Source organism: Leptodactylus fuscus, chromosome 8 (genome assembly GCF_031893055.1).
Source record: "Leptodactylus fuscus isolate aLepFus1 chromosome 8, aLepFus1.hap2, whole genome shotgun sequence".
In the NCBI taxonomy this organism is placed as follows: Eukaryota; Metazoa; Chordata; class Amphibia; order Anura; family Leptodactylidae; genus Leptodactylus; species Leptodactylus fuscus.
The window spans coordinates 83,553,380-83,575,432 of NC_134272.1; the positions used below are offsets into that span (position 1 = coordinate 83,553,380).

At 43.5% G+C, this 22,053-nt stretch overlaps 1 protein-coding gene across 1 annotated transcript in view; it reads right to left on the bottom strand.

Moving 5' to 3' along the window:
* ARHGAP15 (Rho GTPase activating protein 15) overlaps window positions 1-22,053 on the bottom strand; it is a 381,433-nt gene that overhangs the window by 149,211 nt on the left and 210,169 nt on the right. Inside the window, exon 9 of the mRNA XM_075284535.1 lies at window positions 3,025-3,147. Coding sequence (XP_075140636.1) covers window positions 3,025-3,147 — 123 coding nt within the window. The remainder of the gene's footprint in view (window positions 1-3,024; window positions 3,148-22,053) is intronic.

The following is a 22,053-nucleotide window of genomic DNA, read 5'->3' on the forward strand; positions in this document are numbered from 1 at the left end:
TTTAAAAGTGAACTGGATCATAAATCTTTCCGAGAGTCACAGTCTTAAGATTGCCTTATTAGGATATTCGAGGAAGGGGCACAGAATGAAGAAAAGGTACGAAATAGGAACCTAAATGTGACAAAGTATTTGCCCTTAAAGGGGTTGCCCAGGATTTTTTATGGTCTATCCTTACACCATAAATACCTGATTGCTGAGGGGTCGACAGGCGGCACCTGCGCAGATCAGCAGTACGAGGTCGCTGACTCTGATCCCTGTATAGTGGCCGGACATCGATACCGTTCCTATTGAAATCAATAGGAGCTGAGCTGCAGTAACAATGCCCAGCCACTATGCGGAGTCTAGAGTCAATGGCTTCCTGCTCTGTGCTCTGTATAATATGGGCTGATCTGTGCAGGGGCCACTTGTCAGCCCCCACCAGATATTTGCAGCCTTAAAAAAAAATTGAAAAAAAAATTCTGACTAGGGTTGAGCCGATCATGAGATTTCAGAATCGATTTTAAAATCCGATTTCCGATCATTTTCCAGCCGATCGCCGACCGGAATCCGATCTTTCCCGATCCTGATCCTGGTCCAACTCCTTTAAAATCAAAGAAGGAACAAAATTGCCCCTCTTATCCATAATTATATTTCTCCACCCAATAAATCAATGTCCGACCCATAGAAGAGTCTTAAAATATTGACTACAAAGTATCATTTAAAATTCTATAATCAAGTGCAGGATTTCATGGTTCATCACATCTAGAAATACTCAGCAGTCTGCAAAGCTGGGTGACAATCCCTGCCGCTGCACTGATGACCATATTAGTTCTCACCCAGCTTTTCTAGAAATGAAATAGAAATTTTACTAACTTCACAGGATGACGACTCAAGAACTGCAGATTTTTTTTTTTTTTTGATGGAAATGCTCATTAACTTTAAACCATTTGCTGCAAATTCATTTTTTTAAGTTGTAGAGCCTACTTTAAACTAATATTAGCTCTCGGAACATTCATTCTGGAATTATCTAATTGTAGCGAGAGAAGCCAGCTGTATTTGTAAATAAATTATAGCAATTATAAAATAATCATATGTACGGGAAAGTAAAAAGTGCAGCTAAAACTGGAACATAGAAAAAGTTGGAATGTGTTCAAAGAATATCAAAGCCGTATGAATGTGGCAAACACCAATCACGGAAGGAGTAAGACAAGTCGTCTTCTGAAGGGGCTCAACCTTAAGATGTTTACATTTGGCCTCTGTTTATCCTATTGTAACTTTAGCAAAATGCCTGAGATTCAGAGAATTGGGCTCTAAAAAGCAAGGATTGATGGAGCGTTCTACTGCCTGGTTTTATCTATCTATCTATCTCCTATCTATCTATCTATCTATCTATCTATCTATCTATCTATCTCCTATCTATCTATCTATCTATCTATCTATCTATCTATCTATCTCCTATCTATCTATCTATCTATCTATCTATCTATCTATCTCCTATCTATCTATCTATCTATCTATCTATCTCCTATCTATCTATCTATCTATCTATCTATCTATCTATCTATCGATCGATCGATCTATCTATCTATCTATCTATCTATGTATCTATCTATCTATCTATCTATCTATCTATCTATCTATCTATCTATCTATCTATCTCTTATCTATCTATCTATCTATCTATCTATCTCCTATCTATCTATCTATCTATCTATCTATCTATCTATCTATCTATCTATCTCTCTATCTATCTATCTCCTATCTATCTATCTATCTATCTATCTATCTATCTATCTATTATTCTATCTATCTATCTATCTATCTATCTATCTATCTCCTATCTATCTATCTATCTATCTATCTATCTATCTCCTTTCTATCTATCTATCTATCTATCTATCTATCTATCTATCTATCTCCTATCTATCTATCTATCTATCTATCTATCTCCTATCTATCTATCTATCTATCTATCTATCGATCGATCGATCTATCTATCTATCTATCTATCTATGTATCTATCTATCTATCTATCTATCTATCTATCTATCTATCTCTTATCTATCTATCTATCTATCTATCTATCTATTATTCTATCTATCTATCTATCTATCTATCTATCTATCTATCTCCTATCTATCTATCTATCTATCTATCTATCTATCTATCTATCTATCTATCTCTCTATCTATCTATCTCCTATCTATCTATCTATCTATCTATCTATCTATCTATCTATTAGCCAGAGTTTGTTTCCTATTTTCTGTATCAGGTCACAGCAATAAAGCACTGCGGGAAATACCATGGTAACAATGTATCGCAGTTTTTCCCACAGCATTGTTCACAGAAAGTTGGGAGAGTTTTCCTCTGCGGATTTTGTGCTTGAATCGTACCTGTAGGGAATCCATTGGCGTTTCTGTAGATATAATTGACTTGCTGCAATTTCCAAGACCGTAAAACACAGTGTTTATTTCCGTGGCATTTCTGTGCCACGTGGGGCTCCGTCCCATCCCAATGTCTTAAGACATTTTTTTTAAACTCTTAGATAACCTCTTTACCCACATCAAAGACAGCTAGAGAGAAGATCTCAGCAAGTGGCCACTCAGAGATTTCCAAGTCTTTATCGGAGGACTTATTTTGTAACACTAAGTTTATACTCAGTCATTCTGGGACTTGCTTTATCCAGAGACAAAATAAGGAAAAGCAGCTCCAAGATAAGTAAATGTCTGGGCAAATTTTTGTTTTATTTTATTTCTTGATTCGATGTTACCAGACAGACAGATGGAGCCATTAACTGCCGTAAGCATGGAGAAGACGTGGAGCTCCACATGGTTCGATTCCATGTAAAATAACACATTGGCAGGTAATCGTTGGCTCCATTCCTGGAGAATTAACCTAAAATTTAGACTTTTTTGCCCAATGTTACATTTTAACCCCAAGTCTAAAAATGAAATCCAAGAATAAATTCAACGAAGAATTAATGTGCCGAATCATAAAGACAAAATGCCAAAAAATCTTCAATTTTTTTTTATTTTTAATAAATACCTTTAATAAGTCCTTTCTCCTGTAGGGTCTTCAGAGAGGGTCGGCGTATTATGAACTTCTTCAGTCTGGTTTTCACTTTGTTTCTGTCCGATGAGTCTGAAGCGCTGTAGTTCAGCTTGAATACTGAAAAATAAAAGAAATTAAGGTATTATCAAAATAATTGGGTTTTTAAGTGCCTAATAGTCTAAACCTGAGTCAGATAGGCCCACCAGAGCACCAGAGGATCCTCCGATGGGGGCCAAGACTCTAACACAGTAACGATACATTTTAAGAGCACTATAGTCCATGTTTTAGGGGTTGTTGGAGGGTGAGCCCCAAAAATAATTTCCTCTAGTGAGCCCAAAGAACCTCAGAACCTCAGTCCGACACTGGCTTGTTACCAGATACCTTTGACTTGATCCCTACAAAAGGATCAAATATGTTGAAATTAAACAAGCCCAACTCTTTCTTCCCATCTACAGAACAAACTTAAGAGCCTTCAAAAACATCCTTTCTTTAACACCAGATTGCAGGAAAATCTCAGGCCAATCCACAGAAATTGGTAGGTCTGATTGACATTGAAGAGGTCACAGTCACAACAAGTTACCCCCTCCCAGCAGGATCGGTAGTATCTGACCACTGGGACTCCAAGCAATTGTGTAAACTGGGATATTTTGCACCCCATTTTGAATTGAATGGAAGGCCTTGTATGCTGTCCCTCATTTCACTAGGAACCACCAAAGATAGCTGACAGCTGTACATTGGCCATCTCTGGTGGCTCCCATTGAAGTGAATGTGCACATTTACAACCTGCATTCAAATGGAGTGCAATATATTTAATTATTGTTGGACACCTCAGCGGTTACTCTTATCCTATTGCGCTCAATGTCCTTTTCTCAGGAAGTGACATAAGATCCATTAGTCACATGGCCATGAGCTGTGGCATGGTCATGCAACCAATAGGCGTGATGTAAAGAAGGAAGTGAAGTTCAATTTCATAGTCCTGGACAACCCCTTAAAGCCTCTTGAGAGTCTTTTCCAGAAGATCCTTTAGCTCATAAGGTCACAGTTCAGAGAAAAAATGGATACCCAATGAGTTCGTAAGTTTGTCTGAGGGAACCTCAATAAGAGACGGACTTGACCAAACAGGACATCATCTTAAAGAGGTTTTTCACATTTTCCGTCACAGTCGGAGGTTCCACCAAACAGATAAAACGATTCTGGTGCCCAGCCTCCAACAACATCTATAAAATAGAAGACTGTACTAGGTTGAGCGATCGGGATCAGAAAAGATCGGATTCCGATCGCCGATCGAGTAAATTTCACGATCGTGATCGGAATTCCGATCCCAATCTTTTTTGGCGGGATCGAGGTCTCACATTAGTTCCCACAATGCTTGGCCACTGGCCAATCATTGTGGGAAAAGCTATCGGGATCGGGAAAGATGGGATCTCGATCGGCGATCGAGCAAATTTCACGATCGCCATCGGCTGGAAAATGATTGAAAATCGGATTTTAAAAACGATCCTGAAATCTCAAGATCGGCTCAACCCTACATTGTACCCATCAAATCTTCGGCAGGACCATTATGGTTCTAGAACCCCTCCATTGTACATTGCCTTGGGTACATAGCACGTTCTAGGTCTTCACTCTTACCAACATGACCCTAGAACATTTGAGAAGATGTTGTATTAGATACAAAACTGAGTATGTAGCCAACTTCAGTATAAGATGTTCTAAAAGTTTTGTTTTGTGCGTTCTCTTCAAAAGTTTAAGGAATGAGCGAAAGTTCCTTCCCTACTCGGAGTTTAACTAATTATCTGTTGGTGAGAGTCATTTATAGGGCACGTATATTGTAACGTATCTCAGGTACCTATATGATGTCGATAATATTCCATTATCATATCAAGCGACACAATGACTTCAGCACTTCCAGAAGTAACAAAGTAACTCCGAGTTAACTCCTTGGCTTCCTGCGAGACGGAACGAAGCAGACAGTTATCTTTACCAAGCTGATTTTCATTTACATTAGCCAATTATTTCTGAAGTATCTTGGGGATGTTTGGATTTCCAGCCTTGAATGTATGACTTTATAATCCAAACTTCTAACACACTTTGTGCCTCATTGATATCAAGGGAGCTAAACTTGCCAAATTGTTCATTTAAAGTAAATAAAAGATAGCCAATTAAGGAAAGTAAAATCTAAACACATGCCCATGATAATAAGAGGATAGTTTGCCTGTCGTTTTACTACTGAATTTAATAGAACGCTTCTCCTTTTTCCCACAACACCAGCTGACCTCACAAATACTTTCATGAACTTGTAATCACATGAAAAAACCATGCCTCTGCTGAAAAATGCATTAACCAAATAATCTATTCCTTTACAAAAACACCCTTCACGCTAATTCCACCGCTTGGTCAAAGGCAACGCTTGGTAGAAGTCTGCCGGAGAGAAGTCATCGTCAGCGTACACCCCCCGAAGGAGCCTTACATGTACTGTTTATAGCGAGATCATAAGCAAAAGTGCAACTTATGTAGCCCGGGCCCGGATCATTTAACCCTTAAGGCCAAATGGCGTATGTAGTTTGTAAAAAAGCAAAGGAAGTGTACAGTGTTGTGCAAAAAGTTTAGGCGGGTGTGGAAAAATTCTGCAATGCTTTCGCAAATAAAGTTAATAGTTATTTTAAATATAAATATTTGGTGTGACCTTTGCCCTTTGCCTTCCATCAATTCTTCTCCAGACAGTTTTTGGCAGGGAGGTTGTTCCCGCCGCCATCTTGGAGAACTAAGCCCAGGTCTTCTGTGGATGTAGGCTTGCTCCAATCCGTCTGTTGCTTCATGTCACCCCAGACAGACTGGAGGATGTTGAGATCAGGGTTATATTTGTGGGGGCCGGATCATCACTTCCAGGACTCCTCCTCCAAAGGGCGAAGGTCACACCAAATATTGATGGGATTGACATTTCTCTTTATTCACTTCCTTTTGTTAAGAAACTATTAACCCTTTTATGTTTGAAATTGAATTCTTACTTTGCAGCATTTTACCCACACCTTGCCTAAAACTTTTGCATGGTTCTCTGTGTGGTAAAGAGACTGACATTAGAGTGTCATAGCAGTAATGGAAAGAATAGATTCAGTTTTTAACCCATGTATACCTATGTTAAAGGGGATGTCTCATCAAAGATGAACCATTTTAAGGAGTGTCCACCAGGGCGCTCAGCTACAGCATGCAGAGGACTTTGCAGAAGTTGCATCCAGCCATTGGTGGTCTTCATAACACAAGGACACCTTGAGTTTTCTAGAACTGGAGTTGCTCATATAAAGCAATTCTCTTCCTTGGGTTATAGAGTTGGGATGTGATTGGAAATCTCTTCTTAAAGGGCATCATGACTAAGGCAGTCTTCATGAGACAACCCTTGAAAGTTGGTGTAGACCCAACAGTGTCGACTCCCACACATTACATCATTATTGGTGTAGTGATATCACATTGGACTCTAACATGAATATTGGACATTTTTAGATTTTCATAGACAATTTATATATGACGGACACTTAAAGGGTTAGCCCATTTTGGCAAATAGCTGCCCAAATCATAATAACTGCTCCCTAACCCAACCTTATAACCAAAATTTACTGGAACAACCAACTAGGTCTGTCTAGTCTGTCTATGTTGTTCCAATAACCACCATAGAGGGAATTGGGAGCTGCAGCAACAATGTAACACAACTGGGCTACACACATTCCGTAGCGTCCTGGTTATAGCAAAAGTGTAACTAGATGTGCTACACTGTTTCTGTAGCTATGGGAATCATGAGAACAGTGTAGACGTGTCTCAGTGCTTGGTTATTCCCATAAGTTCTTGCGACCGCAACCTGAAGTCCAGTAATACCATCTTGGCAACGATTTGCTAAGATGTTAATCACTCTTTAAAGGGATTGCCTTCTTAGAAAACCCACGGGCTGTCAGGTATTGCAACTGATCTCCAGTGAACAGTGCTCAGCTGCAATACCACAAGCAGCCTGATATCAGGTGTGGCGCCATATTTAGAAAAACCATCCACGTTTTTCTAGTTCAAAACTGAACAAAACGAAAGCCATGATATCATCTGTCATCAGAGACAAAACACATCTATTCCCAGCGGCTTGGGAATTCTTCCTATAAAACCCACAAGTCTGAATTGCCTGTATTTTGCATCAATGGGAAGCGACGTCCAATAATGAATTGCTTCCTATTACCTTTATCTATTTACCTTAATGGAATCAATATCTTAAAACAAGCGACTACTCAGCAGCGGAGGAAACCATTGTAAGCGGCAGAAGAAACCAGACCGAGAAACAATGCATTTTTTTTTTCTTACGGTAATTCTGAAATTGTGAACAAGTTTCCTATTAGAGAAACCGCATTATTCAATATCAAAATGAACACGAGGTGGGCTTATCCAGCGTGCTTATGCCGGATCTCCGGGGAATCTTCAGACCTTCCTCTGACTTTTATTTCACTCTCAATATAAAAAAATAACATTTGTATATAATCCCATGGGTTTACCTATAATTAATTCCTGCCAGGGTACATTGCAGCACTTTTAACATGTGTTGAAAGCATTGGTTTTTGGAAGAACTATCCATTAACGACTTTCTGAACTGTAACAATGGTTATTGACAGAGCTTGTCAGACTAAAGTACTATTGATTTTTTCACATCATGTGTATAGCAAAACCAATTTCTTTCAAGTGCTTCATCCTAACTGAAATACATTATAACAGGCTTCCTATCAGTTTATCATAACCAAAGTCATAGAATAGGATGCATTACAGCAAGGATTATAGTGAATTAATGAATCAAGAAGCTTTAAGCTCCTTCTAGTAGATATACGTAGGGATCCCCTTCTCGGTAATGTTCATTGGTGGGTTCTCTCCCTGGGTCCTCCGCACTGTTCATTGTATCTAAATAGATATTGTTACTTAATGGATTCTGATACCTAAAGAGAGTTAGCCTAGGGTCACCTGGATCAAAACGTGTTATCCCCTTGTGAATCGCTGTTGCCATTGCTGAGATATTGCAGATTTTGTGAATAGACAAATTTGGGGCATTGAGGGTGTTGTCTCTTACCTCTTTAGAACAATGGCAACACCCTCACTGCTCCAAAGAGCTCATTTGCTCATTTGCATATTGACAAAAAAAGTGAAATCTTACCAACAGAGGCAACAATTTACAAGGATATGATTCAGATGAGCCTAACCTAGGGCTAGGTTGATATGCATGATACTGGTGACAGTAACCTATCTATCTGCTGGGCTGGGGTGATATGCTGGTTCTGGTGACACTATCCTATCTATCTGCCGGACTGGGGTGATATGCTGGTTCTGGTGACACTAACCTATCTATCTGCAGGACTGGGGTGATATGCTGGGTCTTGTGACACTAACCTATCTATTTGCACTGCTGGGGTGATATGCTGGTTCTGGTGACACTAACCTATCTATCTGCGGGGCTGGGGTGATATGCTGGGTCTGGTGACAGTAACCTATCTATCTGCAGGGCTGGGGTGATATGCTGGTTCTGGTGACACTAACCTATCTATCTGCTGGGCTGGAGTGATATGCTGGTTCTGGTGACAGTAACCTATCTATCTGCAGGGCTAGATTGATATGCATGATACTGGTGACAGTAACCTATCTATCTGCAGGGCTGGGGTGATATGCTGGTTCTGGTGACAGTAACCTATCTATCTACAGGGCTGGGGTGATATGCTGGTTCTGGTGACAGTAACCTATCTATCTGCAGGGCTGGGGTGATATGCTGGGTCTGGTGACACTAACCTATCTATCTACAGGGCTGGGGTGATATGCTGGTTCTGGTGACACTAACCTATCTATCTGCAGGGCTGGGGTGATATGCTGGGTCTGGTGACAGTAACCTATCTATCTGCAGGGCTGGGGTGATATGCTGGTTCTGGTGACACTAACCTATCTATCTGCTGGGCTGGAGTGATATGCTGGTTCTGGTGACAGTAACCTATCTATCTGCAGGGTTGGGGTGATATGCTGGTTCTGGTGACACTATCCTATCTATCTGCAGGGCTGGGGTGATATGCTGGTTCTGGTGACAGTAACCTATCTATCTGCGGGGCTGGGGTGATATGCTGGGTCTGGTAACACTAACCTATTTATCTGCAGGGCTGGGGTGATATGCTGGTTCTGGTGACACTAACCTATCTATCTGCAGGGCTGGGGTGATATGCTGGTTCTGGTGACACTAACCTATCTATCTGCAGGGCTGGGGTGATATGCTGGTTCTGGTGACAGTAACCTATCTATCTGCAGGACTGGGGTGATATGCTGGTTCTGGTGACAGTAACCTATCTATCCGCAGGGCTGGGGTGATATGCTGGTTCTGGTGACACTATCCTATCTATCTGCAGGGCTGGGGTGATATGCTGGTTCTGGTGACAGTAACCTATCTATCTGCGGGGCTGGGGTGATATGCTGGGTCTGGTAACACTAACCTATTTATCTGCAGGGCTGGGGTGATATGCTGGTTCTGGTGACACTAACCTATCTATCTGCAGGGCTGGGGTGATATGCTGGTTCTGGTGACAGTAACCTATCTATCTGCAGGGCTGGGGTGATATGCTGGGTCTGGTGACACTAACCTATCTATCTGCAGGGCTGGGGTGATATGCTGGTTCTGGTGACACTAACCTATCTATCTGCAGGGCTGGGGTGATATGCTGAGTCTGGTGACAGTAACCTATCTATCTGCAGGGCTGGGGTGATATGCTGGTTCTGGTGACACTAACCTATCTATCTGCTGGGCTGGAGTGATATGCTGGTTCTGGTGACAGTAACCTATCTATCTGCAGGGTTGGGGTGATATGCTGGTTCTGGTGACACTATCCTATCTATCTGCAGGGCTGGGGTGATATGCTGGTTCTGGTGACAGTAACCTATCTATCTGCGGGGCTGGGGTGATATGCTGGGTCTGGTAACACTAACCTATTTATCTGCAGGGCTGGGGTGATATGGTGGTTCTGGTGACACTAACCTATCTATCTGCAGGGCTGGGGTGATATGCTGGTTCTGGTGACACTAACCTATCTATCTGCAGGGCTGGGGTGATATGCTGGTTCTGGTGACAGTAACCTATCTATCTGCAGGACTGGGGTGATATGCTGGTTCTGGTGACAGTAACCTATCTATCTGCAGGGCTGGGGTGATATGCTGGTTCTGGTGACACTATCCTATCTATCTGCAGGGCTGGGGTGATATGCTGGTTCTGGTGACAGTAACCTATCTATCTGCGGGGCTGGGGTGATATGCTGGGTCTGGTAACACTAACCTATTTATCTGAAGGGCTGGGGTGATATGCTGGTTCTGGTGACACTAACCTATCTATCTGCAGGGCTGGGGTGATATGCTGGTTCTGGTGACACTAACCTATCTATCTGCAGGGCTGGGGTGATATGCTGGTTCTGGTGACACTAACCTATCTATCTGCAGGGCTGGGGTGATATGCTGGTTCTGGTGACACTATCCTATCTATCTGCAGGGCTGGGGTGATATGCTTATTCTGGTGACAGTAACCTATCTATCTGCGGGGCTGGGGTGATATGCTGGGTCTGGTAACACTAACCTATTTATCTGCAGGGCTGGGGTGATATGCTGGTTCTGGTGACACTAACCTATCTATCTGCAGGGCTGGGGTGATATGCTGGTTCTGGTGACACTAACCTATCTATCTGCAGGGCTGGGGTGATATGCTGGTTCTGGTGACAGTAACCAATCTATCTGCAGGACTGGGGTGATATGCTGGTTCTGGTGACAGTAACCTATCTATCTGCAGGGCTGGGGTGGTATGCTGGGTCTGGTGACAGTAACCTATCTATCTGCAGGACTGGGGTGATATGCTGGGTCTGGTGACAGTAACCTATCTATCTGCAGGACTGGGGTGATATGCTGGTTCTGGTGACACTAACCTATCTATCTGCAGGACTGGGGTGATATGCTGGTTCTGGTGACACTAACCTATCTATCTGCAGGGCTGGGGTGATATGCTGGTTCTGGTGACACTAACCTCTCTATCTGCAGGGCTGGGGTGATATGCTGGGTCTGGTGACAGTAACCTATCTATCTGCGGGGCTGGGGTGATATGCTGGTACTGGTGACAGTAACCTATCTATCTGCAGGGCTGAGCTGATATGCTGGTTCTGGTGACACTAACCTATCTATCTGCAGGGCTGGGGTGATATGCTGGTTCTGGTGACACTAACCTATCTATCTGAGGGGCTGGGGTGATATGCTGGGTCTGGTGACAGTAACCTATCTATCTGCAGGGCTGGGGTGATATGCTGGTTCTGGTGACACTAACCTATCTATCTGCTGGGCTGGAGTGATATGCTGGTTCTGGTGACAGTAACCTATCTATCTGCAGGGCTAGATTGATATGCATGATACTGGTGACAGTAACCTATCTATCTGCAGGGCTGGGGTGATATGCTGGTTCTGGTGACAGTAACCTATCTATCTGCAGGGCTGGGGTGATATGCTGGTTCTGGTGACACTAACCTATCTATCTGCAGGGCTGGGGTGATATGCTGGGTCTGGTGACAGTAACCTATCTATCTGCAGGGCTGGGGTGATATGCTGGTTCTGGTGACACTAACCTATCTATCTGCTGGGCTGGAGTGATATGCTGGTTCTGGTGACAGTAACCTATCTATCTGCAGGGCTGGGGTGATATGCTGGTTCTGGTGACACTATCCTATCTATCTGCAGGGCTGGGGTGATATGCTGGTTCTGGTGACAGTAACCTATCTATCTGCGGGGCTGGGGTGATATGCTGGGTCTGGTAACACTAACCTATTTATCTGCAGGGCTGGGGTGATATGCTGGTTCTGGTGACACTAACCTATCTATCTGCAAGGCTGGGGTGATATGCTGGTTCTGGTGACACTAACCTATCTATCTGCAGGGCTGGGGTGGTATGCTGGGTCTGGTGACAGTAACCTATCTATCTGCAGGACTGGGGTGATATGCTGTGTCTGGTGACAGTAACCTATCTATCTGCAGGACTGGGGTGATATGCTGGTTCTGGTGACACTAACCTATCTATCTGCAGGACTGGGGTGATATGCTGGTTCTGGTGACACTAACCTATCTATCTGCAGGGCTGGGGTGATATGCTGGTTCTGGTGACACTAACCTATCTATCTGCAGGGCTGGGGTGATATGCTGGGTTTGATGACACTAACCTATCTATCTGCAGGGCTGTGGTGATATGCTGGTTCTGGTGACCCTAACCTATCTATCTGCAGGGCTGGGGTGATATGCTGGTTCTGGTGACACTAACCTATCTATCTGCAGGGCTGGGGTGATATGCTGGGTCTGGTGACAGTAACCTATCTATCTGCAGGGCTGGGGTGATATGCTGGTTCTGGTGACACTAACCTATCTATCTGCTGGGCTGGAGTGATATGCTGGTTCTGGTGACAGTAACCTATCTATCTGCAGGGTTGGGGTGATATGCTGGTTCTGGTGACACTATCCTATCTATCTGCAGGGCTGGGGTGATATGCTGGTTCTGGTGACAGTAACCTATCTATCTGCGGGGCTGGGGTGATATGCTGGGTCTGGTAACACTAACCTATTTATCTGCAGGGCTGGGGTGATATGGTGGTTCTGGTGACACTAACCTATCTATCTGCAGGGCTGGGGTGATATGCTGGTTCTGGTGACACTAACCTATCTATCTGCAGGGCTGGGGTGATATGCTGGTTCTGGTGACAGTAACCTATCTATCTGCAGGACTGGGGTGATATGCTGGTTCTGGTGACAGTAACCTATCTATCTGCAGGGCTGGGGTGATATGCTGGTTCTGGTGACACTATCCTATCTATCTGCAGGGCTGGGGTGATATGCTGGTTCTGGTGACAGTAACCTATCTATCTGCGGGGCTGGGGTGATATGCTGGGTCTGGTAACACTAACCTATTTATCTGAAGGGCTGGGGTGATATGCTGGTTCTGGTGACAATAACCTATCTATCTGCAGGGCTGGGGTGATATGCTGGTTCTGGTGACACTAACCTATCTATCTGCAGGGCTGGGGTGATATGCTGGTTCTGGTGACACTAACCTATCTATCTGCAGGGCTGGGGTGATATGCTGGTTCTGGTGACACTATCCTATCTATCTGCAGGGCTGGGGTGATATGCTTATTCTGGTGACAGTAACCTATCTATCTGCGGGGCTGGGGTGATATGCTGGGTCTGGTAACACTAACCTATTTATCTGCAGGGCTGGGGTGATATGCTGGTTCTGGTGACACTAACCTATCTATCTGCAGGGCTGGGGTGATATGCTGGTTCTGGTGACACTAACCTATCTATCTGCAGGGCTGGGGTGATATGCTGGTTCTGGTAACAGTAACCTATCTATCTGCAGGACTGGGGTGATATGCTGGTTCTGGTGACAGTAACCTATCTATCTGCAGGGCTGGGGTGGTATGCTGGGTCTGGTGACAGTAACCTATCTATCTGCAGGACTGGGGTGATATGCTGGGTCTGGTGACAGTAACCTATCTATCTGCAGGACTGGGGTGATATGCTGGTTCTGGTGACACTAACCTATCTATCTGCAGGACTGGGGTGATATGCTGGTTCTGGTGACACTAACCTATCTATCTGCAGGGCTGGGGTGATATGCTGGTTCTGGTGACACTAACCTATCTATCTGCAGGGCTGGGGTGATATGCTGGGTCTGGTGACAGTAACCTATCTATCTGCGGGGCTGGGGTGATATGCTGGTACTGGTGACAGTAACCTATCTATCTGCAGGGCTGAGCTGATATGCTGGTTCTGGTGACACTAACCTATCTATCTGCAGGGCTGGGGTGATATGCTGGTTCTGGTGACACTAACCTATCTATCTGCGGGGCTGGGGTGATATGCTGGTACTGGTGACACTAACCTATCTATCTGCAGGGCTCGGGTGATATGCTGGTTCTGGTGACACTAACCTATCTATCTGCAGGGCTGGGGTGATATGCTGGTTCTGGTGACACTAACCTATCTATCTGAGGGGCTGGGGTGATATGCTGGGTCTGGTGACAGTAACCTATCTATCTGCAGGGCTGGGGTGATATGCTGGTTCTGGTGACACTAACCTATCTATCTGCTGGGCTGGAGTGATATGCTGGTTCTGGTGACAGTAACCTATCTATCTGCAGGGCTAGATTGATATGCATGATACTGGTGACAGTAACCTATCTATCTGCAGGGCTGGGGTGATATGCTGGTTCTGGTGACAGTAACCTATCTATCTGCAGGGCTGGGGTGATATGCTGGTTCTGGTGACACTAACCTATCTATCTGCAGGGCTGGGGTGATATGCTGGGTCTGGTGACAGTAACCTATCTATCTGCAGGGCTGGGGTGATATGCTGGTTCTGGTGACACTAACCTATCTATCTGCTGGGCTGGAGTGATATGCTGGTTCTGGTGACAGTAACCTATCTATCTGCAGGGCTGGGGTGATATGCTGGTTCTGGTGACACTATCCTATCTATCTGCAGGGCTGGGGTGATATGCTGGTTCTGGTGACAGTAACCTATCTATCTGCGGGGCTGGGGTGATATGCTGGGTCTGGTAACACTAACCTATTTATCTGCAGGGCTGGGGTGATATGCTGGTTCTGGTGACACTAACCTATCTATCTGCAAGGCTGGGGTGATATGCTGGTTCTGGTGACACTAACCTATCTATCTGCAGGGCTGGGGTGGTATGCTGGGTCTGGTGACAGTAACCTATCTATCTGCAGGACTGGGGTGATATGCTGTGTCTGGTGACAGTAACCTATCTATCTGCAGGACTGGGGTGATATGCTGGTTCTGGTGACACTAACCTATCTATCTGCAGGACTGGGGTGATATGCTGGTTCTGGTGACACTAACCTATCTATCTGCAGGGCTGGGGTGATATGCTGGTTCTGGTGACACTAACCTATCTATCTGCAGGGCTGGGGTGATATGCTGGGTTTGATGACACTAACCTATCTATCTGCAGGGCTGTGGTGATATGCTGGTTCTGGTGACCCTAACCTATCTATCTGCAGGGCTGGGGTGATATGCTGGTTCTGGTGACAGTAACCTATCTATCTGCAGGGCTGGGGTGATATGCTGGTTCTGGTGACACTAACCTATCTATCTGCAGGGCTGGGGTGATATGCTGGGTCTGGTGACAGTAACCTATCTATCTGCGGGGCTGGGGTGATATGCTGGTACTGGTGACAGTAACCTATCTATCTGCAGGGCTGGGGTGATATGCTGGTTCTGGTGACACTAACCTATCTATCTGCAGGGCTGGGGTGATATGCTGGTTCTGGTGACACTAACCTATCTATCTGCAGGGCTGGGGTGATATGCTGGTACTGGTGACACTAACCTATCTATCTGCAGGGCTCGGGTGATATGCTGGTTCTGGTGACACTAACCTATCTATCTGCAGGGCTGGGGTGATATGCTGGGTCTGGTGACAGTAACTTATCTATCTGCGGGGCTGGGGTGATATGCTGGTACTGGTGACAGTAACCTATCTATCTGCAGGGCTGGGGTGATATGCTGGTTCTGGTGACAGTAACCTATCTATCTGCAGGACTGGGGTGATATGCTGGTTCTGGTGACAGTAACCTATCTATCTGCAGGGCTGGGGTGGTATGCTGGGTCTGGTGACAGTAACCTATCTATCTGCAGGGCTGGGGTGATATGCTGGGTCTGGTGACAGTAACCTATCTATCTGCAGGACTGGGGTGATATGCTGGTTCTGGTGACACTAACCTATCTATCTGCAGGACTGGGGTGATATGCTGGTTCTGGTGACACTAACCTATCTATCTGCAGGGCTGGGGTGATATGCTGGTTCTGGTGACACTAACCTATATATCTGCAGGGCTGGGGTGATATGCTGGGTTTGATGACACTAACCTATCTATCTGCAGGGCTGTGGTGATATGCTGGTTCTGGTGACCCTAACCTATCTATCTGCAGGGCTGGGGTGATATGCTGGTTCTGGTGACAGTAACCTATCTATCTGCAGGGCTGGGGTGATATGCTGGTTCTGGTGACACTAACCTATCTATCTGCAGGACTGGGGTGATATGCTGGGTCTGGTGACAGTAACCTATCTATCTGCGGGGCTGGGGTGATATGCTGGTACTGGTGACAGTAACCTATCTATCTGCAGGGCTGGGGTGATATGCTGGTTCTGGTGACACTAACCTATCTATCTGCAGGGCTGGGGTGATATGCTGGTTCTGGTGACACTAACCTATCTATCTGCGGGGCTGGGGTGATATGCTGGTACTGTTGACACTAACCTATCTATCTGCAGGGCTCGGGTGATATGCTGGTTCTGGTGACACTACCCTATCTATCTGCAGGGCTGGGGTGATATCCTGGGTCTGGTGACAGTAACCTATCTATCTGCGGGGCTGGGGTGATATGCTGGTTCTGGTGACACTAACCTATCTATCTGCAGGGCTGGGGTGATATGCTGGTTCTGGTGACACTAACCTATCTATCTGCAGGGCTGGGGTGATATGCTGGTTCTGGTCACACTAACCTAGCAGCTTGCTGTTACGAGGGAGCTGACTTTTTCTCATAGGAATCCATTGACCAGCGTTGATTGGCCAGTGTACAGCATTCGGCCAATCAACGCTGGTTCTGTCGGAGGCTCGTCTGTGAGGAGGTGGAGTCTAAGATCGGACTTTGCTAGTCTTAGCTAGTCGGGAGAGCTGGCAGCTTGCGGTTACAAGGGAGCTTACTTTTTATCAATGCAACTGTAAGCGCTGTGCAGTTAAACGCACGGACCCCAAAGACTATAATGGGATCCATGCGCTTTAACTGCACAGCGCTCCTCCTAAACACTCTCCTCCTGCTACTCGTGGACTTGGTGACTCTCCTTTAGTCGAATAGTGGTTCCCCTGAAACAAGCTTTTTTCCCCATAGACTATAATGGGATTCGATATTCGATCAAGTAGTCGAATATTGAGGCTCTACTCAAAACAAATCTCGAATATTTCACTACTCGCTTATCTCTATTCATTATCAGTATCTTATTTAGTGTTGTTCGACCTTGCAGATCTTGGCCTAGCCTTACCCTTAGATTAGCGTTCCTGGCGAGATGAGAATTCTCTTGTTTCCAGTGATCACTTTCTCCCCTATTTCTTTGGTCCCACTGTTACCCAAAATCACTGCACTCACTGTAAACATGGCATTGCTATTAATCTTTATAGTAACTTTTACAATTGATTTTTATTTTATTGCCAGATGTTCGTAACATATCAATGACACATGTTATTTAGAACGATATAGTAAATATATTGTATAGCGGCTTTCACCATTTACCTGCACATGTGTAAGACATTAGGCCAACACATTGCACCAAGTCAAGTTTCTTTGTTGTTTATATTAACTGCGGCCAAAACCTTTTCATAGTTTATAATGTTTCTGTTTTTGTGTAAGTAAATTACATTTTAAAATTGATATAATCATTTTTTCTGCAGATTTCCTTCAGCACAATATAAATCAACAAGCAAATGACAGGTCAAATTAATGTCATGTGATTTATATCTTTTTATCAAACTGCAGCCCCTGATATTTTCATTTTCTGCTTTACAAATAGATAACATGTCACAGTGATATAATCTATGGCAAGGCAAAAATAATGCAAAAAAATCTACTTAACGGCAACTTTGCTTAAAGAGGTTTCCCATGAACCGAACTGGAGTGATAGGTGTAGGCCAATAATAGTTAAACGTTTTGGAAAATGTAAATAATTAAATTTTTGCAGAGTTTTATAGATTTTCTCTAACCATGTTAGTGGTGACATCTGTTGTTGTGATAGGTTGCAAGAACGTTCTATAATCTGACACTTGTTAGAATTTAAACCATGATGTCCTTATTGTGGTCAGGTTATCTTCTCATACATGTAGTGTCCTCCTGATAACCAGCCATGATGTCCTTATTGTGGTCAGGTTATCTTCTCATACATGTAGTGTCCTCCTGATAACCAGCCATGATGTCCTTATTGTGGTCAGGTTATCTTCTCATACATGTAGTGTCCTCCTGATAACCAGCCATGATGTCCTTATTGTGGTCAGGTTATCTTCTCATACATGTAGTGTCCTCCTGATAACCAGCCATGATGTCCTTATTGTGGTCAGGTTATTTTCTCATACATGTAGTGTCCTCCTAATAACCAGCCATGATGTCCTTATTGTGGTCGGGTTATCTTCTCATACATGTAGTGTCCTCCTGATAATCAGCCATCATGTCCTTATTGTGGTCAGGTTATCTTCACATACATGTAGTGTCCTCCTGATAACCAGCCATGATGTTCTTATTGTGGTCAGGTTATCTTCTCATACATGTAGTGTCCTCCTGATAATCAGCCATAATGTCCTTATTGTGGTCAGGTTATCTTCTCATACATGTAGTGTCCCTCCTGATAACCAGCCATAATGTCCTTATTGTGGTCAGGTTATCTTCTCATACATGTAGTGTCCTCCTGATAATCAGCCATAATGTCCTTATTGTGGTCAGGTTATCTTCTCATACATGTAGTGTCCTCCTGATAACCAGCCATGATGTTCTTATTGTGGTCAGGTTATCTTCTCATATGTGTAGTGTCCTCCTAATAACCAGCCATGATGTCCTTATTGTGGTCGGGTTATCTTCTCATACATGTAGTGTCCTCCTGATAACCAGCCATGATGTCCTTATTGTGGTCAGGTTATCTTCTCATACATGTAGTGTCCTCCTGATAATCAGCCATAATCTCCTTATTGTGGTCAAGTTATCTTCTCATACATGTAGTGTCCTCCTGATAACCAGCCATGATGTTCTTATTGTGGTCAGGTTATCTTCTCATACATGTAGTGTCCTCCTAATAACAAGCCATGATGTTCTTATTGTGGTCAGGTTATCTTCTCATTCATATAGTGTCCCTCCTGATAACCAGCCATGATGTCCTTTTTGTGGTCAGGTTATCTTCTCATACATGTAGTGTCCTCCTGATAACCAGCCATGATGTTCTTATTGTGGTCAGTTATCTTCTCATACATGTAGTGTCCTCCTAATAACCAACCATGATGTCCTTATTGTGGTCAGGTTATCTTCTCATACATGTAGTGTCCCTCCTGATAACCAGCCATGATGTCCTTATTGTGGTCAGGTTATCTTCTCATACATATAGTGTCCCTCCTGATAACCAGCCATGATGTCCTTATTGTGGTCAGGTTATCTTCTCATACATGTAGTGTCTTCCTGATAACCAGCCATGATGTCCTTATTGTGGTCAGGTTATCTTCTCATACATGTAGTGTCTTCCTGATAACCAGGCATGATGTCCTTATTGTGGTCAGGTTATCTTCTCATACATGTAGTGTCTTCCTGATAACCAGCCATGATGTCCTTATTGTGGTCGGGTTATCTTCTCATACATGTAGTGTCTTCCTGATAACCAGCCATGATGTCCTTATTGTGGTCGGGTTATCTTCTCATACATGTAGTGTCTTCCTGATAACCAGCCATGATGTCCTTATTGCAGTTGGGTTATCTTCTATGCCGCTGAATGACATTTCCCCTCTTGATTCCATAGAACACCCGACAGGTATGATACTTGCCATACTCTTAGAATATATAGTATAATTGTCTTCCCATACAATAATGATATAAAACTACATTTTAAACAACAAAAAGATTGGATTATTGACTTTGAAATAATCACTAAATCAATAACGTAATCTTTAATAATAAAACTAATAATAACAATGAATATCACATACATGCAAATATTATAAATTATTATTATGTATTGATCTAGCAATAATAGAGTTTCTATTGATATTATACAATGATACGTAGAATTACAAAAATAAAATAAAAAAAACAACAAATTTTCACTTGTAGAATTTTTTTTTTAGAAAACAAACAAAAAAATTGATAACAAATGAAACCGGACCGTCCCAAGAAAATCCAGACAGATGGGAGCATTGAACAGACTTTAGAAATATTACATAATTTATCCAAGCAGATGGGAATGTTCTTGTGATGTCATTAGAGGAACAGATGGAAGAGGTCATGTGATGTCATTGAATTTTATTTTTTTTTCCTCTTTTTGTAGAAGTGATCCTACCATGTCATACGAGAAGTAAGATGGATATCTTTTCTATTGTGTAAACTGCAAGTTCCTAGGGAAAGACAAATGAGCTGCACTGGAGACTAAACACACAAAAAAGCTGCATTCATTCTTACAAGGGGCTAATAATTTTACTGTAATGCGACAACCTAATGGTTTAAGTGGCCGCTATTGTCATTATCACCGTGAAGCATTGGACACCTGCAACCCTATCGATATTAACCTGGTGAACTAATGAAATCAATTGAGAAACCTTGTCTGAGCGCCAGTTCTCTACAGACTTATCTGCTGGGAGACAGAGGCAGCGGCCATTTATAAAATTCTTGCTCCTTGTGAAATGATCTGTTGGGTAATTGAAGAATTTGACAAATTGACAGTTTTTAGGAAATTGGAAGAATTTCTTTATGATAATTCCAAAAATTGCATCCATCACAAAAACAATTCATTGCAACTGAAATGGTCGGGCCAGAGACAAACAGATGAATACAGTATGTCCTTATTATACAGACCCTATATGGGGTGAAGGGGGTGACCTCCCCATACACAGTATGGTATCCACAGTTTCCATATAGTATAATGTCCTGAACCCTCAAAAGAGTACATAGGAAGTGGGGTCTGATATGGATTGAGTTGGGTACCTGGTAATGGTTCTGATCCTGAGACCTGGGATATAAACCAACCTAGAACCCCTAGGTACCACGCCTAAAAATTCTGGAGGAAACGAGTGCACACAGACTTCCTGAAAAACACAGAACCCCTAAAAACCTGGGATAAAGTAACCAGACACATTTTTCTGTAGCTCCCACCATTACTGCTAATTACACCACCTAATATGCCTTCTAGACTCTCTACTGTCAAGTGGGTGGTCGTAGACTGGTGTATACCTACCAGTAGAGAGCCATATTACATTCCCATGTTCCCATTTACAACAGAAAGAAACCCCTGGGTCAATTTATTATACTGTATCCCTCTACTCCACCCCCCAAAAATAGAACTCCTACCTCTGATAGGAAACACACTCAAATTCAAAACTGGATGAAGTAAAGGGATAGTTCATATTTCTGCACTTTTGGAATCCCAAACATCGTCAGAAAATAACATGTGCCACCACCAGGGGCAGTGTTACCCAACAAGCAATGTGTGGGAACAATAAGGGAGCCGTATATAATGTGTGGGGGCATTAAGGAAGCATTATACTATCTGTGAGTACTACAAGGGGGCAGTATACTATTTGTATAGTCGCTAAAAGGGCAGTATACTATAGGTGGGAACCATATAGTATACTGGGGTTCTAGTATACTAAGTGTAGGGGCACTAAGGGGACAGTATTAAGGGGGCTCTGAGATATAACTTTGCTTGGGGCCCAGTATACTGTGTGTGGTGGCACAATACTCTATGTGGAACAATAAGAGAACTGAATACTATGTGTGAGAACAATTAGAGTACAGTATAATGTGTGGGGTCACTAAGGGGGATTTATACTATGTGTGAGGACATTAAGGTGAAAGTATACTGAGTGGAGGACAATAAAGGAGCTGTTTACTATGTGTGGGAAAAAGAAGGGGGCAGTATATTATGTGTGGGGACACTAAGGGGCAGTATACTGTGTTGGGGACACTAAGGGGCAGTATACTGTGTTGGGGACACTAAGGGGCAATATACTGTGTGTGGGGACATTAAGGGGGCAGTATACTATGTGTGGGGAAATTAGGGGGGCAGTATACTATGTGTAAGGTCACTATTGAAGCAGTATTCTGTGTGTGGGAACAATAAGGTTCAGTATACTATGTATGGAGCAATAAGGGGGCAGTATACTATGCATGGGAATAATAACAGCAGTATACAATGTGTGGAAAAA